The 8,263-nt window shown below is 39.2% G+C and overlaps 1 protein-coding gene across 1 annotated transcript in view; it reads left to right on the top strand.

Annotated features, from left to right (window-relative positions):
• dorip1 (dopamine receptor interacting protein 1) overlaps positions 1-5,399 on the top strand; it is an 18,335-nt gene extending 12,936 nt beyond the window's left edge. Inside the window, exons 2-5 of the mRNA XM_016253021.1 lie at positions 1,275-1,799; positions 2,387-2,476; positions 2,571-2,705; positions 5,074-5,399. Coding sequence (XP_016108507.1) covers positions 1,275-1,799; positions 2,387-2,476; positions 2,571-2,705; positions 5,074-5,257 — 934 coding nt within the window. The 3' untranslated portion in view covers positions 5,258-5,399. The remainder of the gene's footprint in view (positions 1-1,274; positions 1,800-2,386; positions 2,477-2,570; positions 2,706-5,073) is intronic.
• Positions 5,400-8,263: the final 2,864 nt, after the last annotated feature.

Below are 8,263 nucleotides of genomic sequence, written 5' to 3'. Positions count from 1 at the left end.
CTCTCTCTCTCTCTCTCTCTCTCTCTCTCTCTCTCACACACACACACACACACACACACACACTCACACACTGCTTCATTAACTCAGATGCGCTATATCAACAACACGACTGACCCACAAGTGCAGAAATGTTCATTATGCCAATTAATCAACTGCACATTTGTTGACTAGGATACATCGATGAGTTGTGCTTTATCATCCAGATTTCTGATAACCTTTTAAACGTCATAAACTCTGAATATTAGCTCATTGCTGTAAGTGTTGGTTTCAAATGTATTAAATTGTAATGTTTAGATATTTTTTTTTTTGCCATTTACTTAAATACACTACAGGTGACTGTAACTAATATACATCACCATACGCTTCTCAGTTGAGTCATCACTGCACAAAAACACAGCAGTGTGCATCACAAGGTGTCGAAAATGTTATGTTGAAATATGCAAATGATGCATTCATATAATTAAATATGCACTCATCTTTAAAAAAGTGTATACTGTGGCAGAAACAGGTATTCGTGTAAACAGACAGAAAACAAACACAAAAGTAAAATGTTTTATAAATCAGTGTGAATGAAATATGAACAAACCTTCAGAATTGAGAGAGTTATAAACCTGCAAAGTCCGCCATGTGTGCGAGAAAAAACTCTAAAGATTGAAATCTACAGACGCAAACAGATAAAGTGAAATGACACCAACCCTTAAATGTGTACTTCATATGTTTTCCTTCCACTAGACCGAGAGAAGACGTGATATAGAAGACCAAAAACTCAAAACTGAATCAGAATAAGTGTCTCTGCAGCACAAAAGCAGTGTTGAGTCGCTGGGGGATATTTGTAGCAATAGCCAACAATACATTGTATGGGTCACAATTATACATTTCTCTTTTATGCCAAAAATCATTAGGATATTAAGTAAAGATCATGTTCCATGAAGATATTTTGTACATTTCCTACCGTAAATATATCAAAACTTAATGTTTGATTAGTAATATGCATTGCTAAGAACTTCATTTGAACAACTTTAAAGATGATTTTCTCAATATTTAGATTTTTTTGCACCCTCAGATTCCAGATTTCCAAATATTGTCCGATCCTAACAAACCATACATCAATGGAAAGATTATTTATTCAGCTTTCAGCTGATGCATACATCTCAATTTCACAAAACTGACTCTTATGACTGGTTTTGTGCTGCAGGGTCACAGATAGCATGTTTTTGTGGTCTATATGTCAGAGAAGGTCTGGTGTGTTTTCTAAGGTTGTGTCGTTCTGACAGGACCAAGACGCTGTTCGAGGAGATCCGCGCCTCCATCAATAATAACGCGGCGGGCGAGCGCTCGTTCTGGCGTCCGGTTCTGCCGTGGGGCGGTGTGTTCACCATCAGAGCGGGACGCAAGGCCATCGCCTGCACGCCTCTGTACGTGAAGATCACCCTGAAGAACACCTGCACCATCGACGGCTTCCTCATGCTCCTCTACGTCATCCTGAGAGACAACCACAGCTTCCCCAGAGAGCTGGGTCTGTTCCTGGGCCGGCGCTTCGTCCAGCACTTCCTCCAGCTGATGGACTGCTGCGAGTACACCACCGTCAAGATGCTGTGGATCTGGGACCGCATGTCCAAGCGGCAGTACCGCTCCGAGATCCACCACACGGCGCTGGAGATCGACCTGTTCGGCAACGAGCACGAGAACTTCACCAAGAACCTGGAGAACCTGATGTCCAGCGTGCAGGAGAGCTGCTGCTCCGGCGGGAGCTGCCCGAACCGCTTCCAGGAGCACCTGCGCAGCACCATCAGCATCAAGTGCGTCTGACGAAGTCTAAAGCATCTTATGTGATCCGTCAGGCTTTTATGACACAAATACTCTGATACAGTGAGAATAAAGCTCAGGTGCTGCTTGTGATGTAAATCAGTGACAGCTTTCTAACAGTAGAGCAGATGCTGACATGATCTAAATATCAGTCGTGGCTCTATATCTCCAGTAATATAAGATGAGAGTGATCCAAACATATAATGCAGTGATCGAGAGCTGAAGAAATAAAGGCTCCTCACAAGCCTGATGATCACATTTGACAGTCATAATTATTATATACTAAAAAGTCATGAAATATACTATAAGAATATATACTATATGACATAAAAAGTCACAATTATGAGAAAAAACTACAAATGATGAGATAGACAGTCAAAACTACGAGAGGTTATTATTGATATAAAAAGTCATAATTTTCATATACCAAGTGATAATTTTGAGAAGTTAAGATTGAGAAAACACTCTAAACTCTCAATCAGAGACAGATGTGCAGCAGATTATAAACAGCGATGTGAGCATGTCTGACAGATGTGTGTGAGATGATTCTCATCTGTATCTCTGTCTGTGTTTCTCTCAGTCCTCCTCATGAGCTTCCAGATAAGGATCCCATGCAGTCAGCGCTGGACGAGTTCTTCTGCCCGCGGCTGGAGCTGTGTGAAGAGCTGGAGTGAGATGCTTCTCCGTGTTTCTCAGAGGCTGATGGCCTGATCTGATCTTCTCGCTCACGTCTGTGTGTGTGTGTGTGTGTGTGTGTGTTTCAGGTGTGAGGGTCTGAGAGAGTTCGGTCAGAGGTTCTTCTGTCACGGCCCGCCGCCCTTCATCATCCTCAACATGCAGCTGTGGCAGTCGGAGGATCTGTCGTACGTGCCGTATCATCTGGAGCTCTCCGAACAACGGTGCTCCTCAGTTACCTCTCCGTCACAGCTTCAGCATCATTCACTGGAGCCTCGCTTATAAAGACACGCGTCACGTGATCCTGAATCTGATCGCATGACAGTTTCCAAAATGTTCCTACAAATTTAATTTAAGAAATATCCATGCACACACACACACAAGAAAAAACATTTTAAATACATTTTTACTTTTTAAACTGCAGTTCTATAACTAATTATATATATATATATATATATGTGACCCTGCAGCACAAAAGCAGTGTTAAGTCGCTGGGGGATATTTGTAGCAATAGCCAACAATACATTGTATGGGTCACAATTATACATTTCTCTTTTATGCCAAAAATCATTAGGATATTAAGTAAAGATCATGTTCCATGAAGATATTTTGTAAATTTCTTACCGTACATATATCAAAACTTAATGTTTGATTAGTAATATGCATTGCTAAGAACTTCATTTGAACAACTTTAAAGATGATTTTCTCAATATTTAGATTTTTTTGCACCCTCAGATTCCAGATTTTCAAATATTGTGCTATCCTAACAAACCATACATCAATGAAAGATTATTTATTCAGCTTATGACCTTTATGACTGGTTTTGTGGTCCAGGGTCATTGTATATATATATATACACATAGATGGCATTATTTTTATGGGAAATCAAATATCTTGAATTAATTCCAGTGATGTAATTATCACAAAACAGTTGCTCATTTGTGCATATAATAATGTTGACGCATATTGTGATTGTCTATTTATCTTTACATTTTAATAGTCAATGTTGGATTATTTTAATTAACGGTGTGTAGAATTATCCTAGATGTACAACAATTTCCAAAATGTTCCTATTAACAATTTATGAAACATCCCATTTTATAAATCATTAGTTTGTCTTAAATTGAAGTGCAATGTGAACAAGAGCATTAATTCCGCCTACAGACGCCAAAAAATATTCCTTTATGGTCCTATATATCATTTTTAATACATTTAATATTTGCATAATTAATATTAAATGTGTGTGTGTATATATATATATATATACATTTTTTACAGGAAATCATATTGAATTAATTTCAGTAACAATTATCACAAAGCAATTACTCATTTGCACATGCAATAATATGTAATTATTGTATTACTGGTAAAAAATAAAATAAAAATCCATGCTCTTCAATTGGCATAAGCATAAAAACACATCAGTTTTTGCCTTTAATCCTGGTTTGATCCTCACTGTAGATGTTGGATGAAATCTATGAAGCCCTGCGCATCACATGCAGTCAAAAATATATTTATTGTGGCTATAAATTAAACATTTGTTCCCACATTTGTGGCCACGATTGTTTTTATTTAATTAAAACATGGACACAAGTGCACTAAAATAAGGAAACAAATTCTTAAATTGAATTAAAACGAGTTTTTTCCCTGCATGTCCTGTGTGTGTGTGTCTGTACAAATGTTTTGTGGTCCAGGGTCATTGTATATATATATATACACATAGATGGCATTATTTTTATGGGAAATCAAATATCTTGAATTAATTCCAGTGATGTAATTATCACAAAACAGTTGCTCATTTGTGCATATAATAATGTTGACGCATATTGTGATTGTCTATTTATCTTTACATTTTAATAGTCAATGTTGGATTATTTTAATTAACGGTGTGTAGAATTATCCTAGATGTACAACAATTTCCAAAATGTTCCTATTAACAATTTATGAAACATCCCATTTTATAAATCATTAGTTTGTCTTAAATTGAAGTGCAATGTGAACAAGAGCATTAATTCCACCTACAGACGCCAAAAAATATTCCTTTATGGTCCTATATATCATTTTTAATACATTTAATATTTGCATAATTAATATTAAATGTGTGTGTGTATATATATATATACATTTTTTACAGGAAATCATATTGAATTAATTTCAGTAACAATTATCACAAAGCAATTACTCATTTGCACATGCAATAATATGTAATTATTGTATTACTGGTAAAAAATAAAATAAAAATCCATGCTCTTCAATTGGCATAAGCATAAAAACACATCAGTTTTTGCCTTTAATCCTGGTTTGATCCTCACTGTAGATGTTGGATGAAATCTATGAAGCCCTGCGCATCACATGCAGTCAAAAATATATTTATTGTGGCTATAAATTAAACATTTGTTCCCACATTTGTGGCCACGATTGTTTTTATTTAATTAAAACATGGACACAAGTGCACTAAAATAAGGAAACAAATTCTTAAATTGAATTAAAACGAGTTTTTTCCCTGCATGTCCTGTGTGTGTGTGTCTGTACAAATGCACTGGTGTGTGTGTGTGTGTGTGTGTTTTCTAAACGCGTGATCTGATTGCTCAGGTACTCTCTGGAGGGAGCGACGCTCTTCAACAGAGACGAGCATCATTATTCCGCAGCGTTCCAGATCGACGGCTACTGGATGCACTACGACGGCCTGCGCAGCGACAACCTGGTGCTCCTGAACAAACCGCCCGAGTTCCTGCTGCTGTCCTCGCTCGTCTACATCAGGACCTCAGAGCCATGAACGCACGCCAATATTCTCTTTGAAGGGGTCATCGATGCCCATTTTACACAAGTTGATATGAATCTTCAGGGTCTTGATGAAAAGTCTATAACATACTTTAGTTAAAATTTCTCAATGGTAGTGTACAAAACACCCTTTTTACCCTGTTAAAAACAGCTCTGTTTTCAGCACGCGGTTCTAGTCCATGTTGCTTTAAATGCTAATGAGCTCTGCTGACCCCGCCCCTCTCTTCCGCTCTCATGATACGGTTTACTTCAGCCACGGAACTTGCTAACTAGCACGTTATTAGGAAAGGCGATTTGCAAAGATTCATTAAAAACCCTTATTCTCGCTTCTACAGTAGATGGATCACGAATGATTCGCGCGAACATAGACGCATTTATGTAGATCGACGCATTCCGTTCAAAACGGAAGTATCGTTAATCCTCTGCGTCTTCAGCGGCTCAGATGTCGGGAGTAAATGACGACTGCTGTGTTCATTATTACAGAACACCTCGATCGCTTAATCTGAGACGCTCTTGTCTTCCACCGCACCGGAGTCGACACAATGGCGGACTGATGACAGTCACTCAGGGCGGAGCTAAGGTAAGACGGACTTGTCAATCAACTATCGTGGGCGGGGCCTGTGCAGAACTACGTCACTCTGACAGGAAGCTCGGAACAGCCTGATTTGAGAAAGGGAAAACCTTTATTATTATAGGGTGGATGTGTACACACACTTATGTTCAAACAACTTGTAAAGTGAATTTTGCATCCGATGACCCCTTTAAAAGTGAACTCTTGAACTTCTGACGACACGGTATATTTTTGTGCGTTCCAGTGATGTTTTATACTCCTCTAAATGATTGACTTTTGCAATTTTGTAAGTGATTCTCTGGTGTTTTCTGCTGCTTGGAATCCAAGAGTCTGTGATGGTGGACTACAATAGTTCTGGGTGCTTCGACTGACTGTGGATCAGTGTGTGACGGACAGAAGCGTCTTCCTAAACATTCATGCAGACTGAAGATCTAATGATTCATAGAAACTGCCTCCTACAGAAAGTCACTTGTTTTTAATCTTTTTAACTTTTATTATTGTTGGTTTACAGTTCTTTACTACCTGCACTCATCATGACTAGATGGATTACTAGGTTTAGCATGGAACATTATTACAGATGTGGTATAAATCAATGTGCATTCATACTTTTATAACCAATATCAAATATTAGTCAGATATTGTATCTGCTGTCACTGCAAATAAAACTTTCTATGTTTGTAAGCATGTGTCTGTGTGTTAAAGAGCCTGTTTAATGAAATCAGGATCGATTATCCATCGGATGCTGTGCAGTGAATGGGTGCCGTCAGAATGAGAGTCCAAACAGCTGATAAAAACATCACAATAATCCACAGCACTCCAGTCCATCAGTTAACATCTGGAGAAGACAAAAGCTGAAACACATCCAGCATTAAGACGCTTATAACTAAAATACATAGTCTATAATCCATAACGCTTCCTCCAGTGAGTCAGTGTTCTGGTGTGAATCAGGAGAGAAATCTGCACAGATCAAGCAGCGTTTAAACAGCTCTGAACTAATGGATTTTGATGTGAGAGACAACAAGAGATGCACTTTTTCACTGGAGGAAGCGTTATGGATTATAGACTATGTATTTTAGTTATAAGCGTCTTAATGCTGGATGTGTTTCAGCTTTTGTCTTCTCCAGATGTTAACTGATGGACTGGAGTGCTGTGGATTATTGTGATGTTTTTATCAGCTGTTTGGACTCTCATTCTGACGGCACCCATTCACTTGCAGGGAGACACTGATGCAATGCTGCATTTCTCCAAACCTGATGAAGAAACACACTCATCCTGATCTGGGATGAGCACATTTACAGCACATTTTCATTTTCAGATGAACTATTCCTTTGAGCATGAAGCAGAAACACGCCGGACTCCTGCAGAATCATTTCCAGGCCTTTATTTCTTGACTGGTCCAGCTGCGACACACACACAAATAAACTGGCAGAAGTATGCTATGCTCTCAACGCTTGATAAAATGTGAAAAATAAATACTGCGTTTGTAGCTAAGGTTATCGGTTTAGTTCCAGTAACAATCCACAGCTTTATAAAAATGCACTCTATTTCAAACACAAGCCAGATGGACGGAAAAAGAAAATGTGGCATCATCAGGAAAAAAGAACAAAAAGTTTAAGACAGTGAGGGAGTCGTTCTGGACTGATTCAGATTCCCTCGTGAGACGAGCACTTCGGTGAGAGCGGCGATTCAGACACGAACACAAACATCACCCAATGCCTTCGATTGCAGTTTGACGTTTTACACGCGTGTCCTCGAGGATCCCACAGGAATAAACCAGAAGAAGCGTTCATGGTCACGCCAGCGTGATTTCAGCTTCTCACCATCATCTGACCTCTGTTAAACTGAGACCGATGGATCAGAAACTCTCGGATCAACATCAACACGCTTCAGGAGAGAAAACCACACGCGATCATCTGCTGCAGATTCAGTGATGACGGTGATGGACATTCATGGATGCGAGGACATATTTCTTATTGCTAATCAAACACGGATGCTTCTGATGAGCGTTGGTTCCCTTTGTGCCTCTGGATCTGCACTGAAACACACTAAAAATCATCTTCTGGACTGAGAGACATCACGCTTTTCATGTCCAATCAATCCAAAACACGCTTCTAAAAGCAGTTCAGATCCAAAATCAACATCAAAAGTGCTGAAATCCAGAATAACGAGCAACATAATGAAACAAAGCAGCCGTTCAGGACAGTCACAGGATTCCCAAACACCTTGGCAATTAATGATGAGTTGAAGAAAAAGTCTTATTGCCTCAACGGAACTCAAAGGTCATATTTACACAGTAGAAAATGGTTTGGTAAGTGCACAGCGTCAGTATCTCGAGAGACGCCGCATCTGTGTGAAGACGAGCGCGTGAAGGCTTGGCACCATGTGACCGCTGTCTGACGTCACTCACGCCACACTCCACTCAAACCAGCC

Source organism: Sinocyclocheilus grahami, unplaced genomic scaffold (assembly GCF_001515645.1).
Source record: "Sinocyclocheilus grahami isolate Dianchi unplaced genomic scaffold, SAMN03320097.WGS_v1.1 scaffold1149.1, whole genome shotgun sequence".
NCBI lineage: Eukaryota > Metazoa > Chordata > Actinopteri > Cypriniformes > Cyprinidae > Sinocyclocheilus > Sinocyclocheilus grahami.
This window is presented reverse-complemented; position numbering and strand designations above follow the sequence as displayed.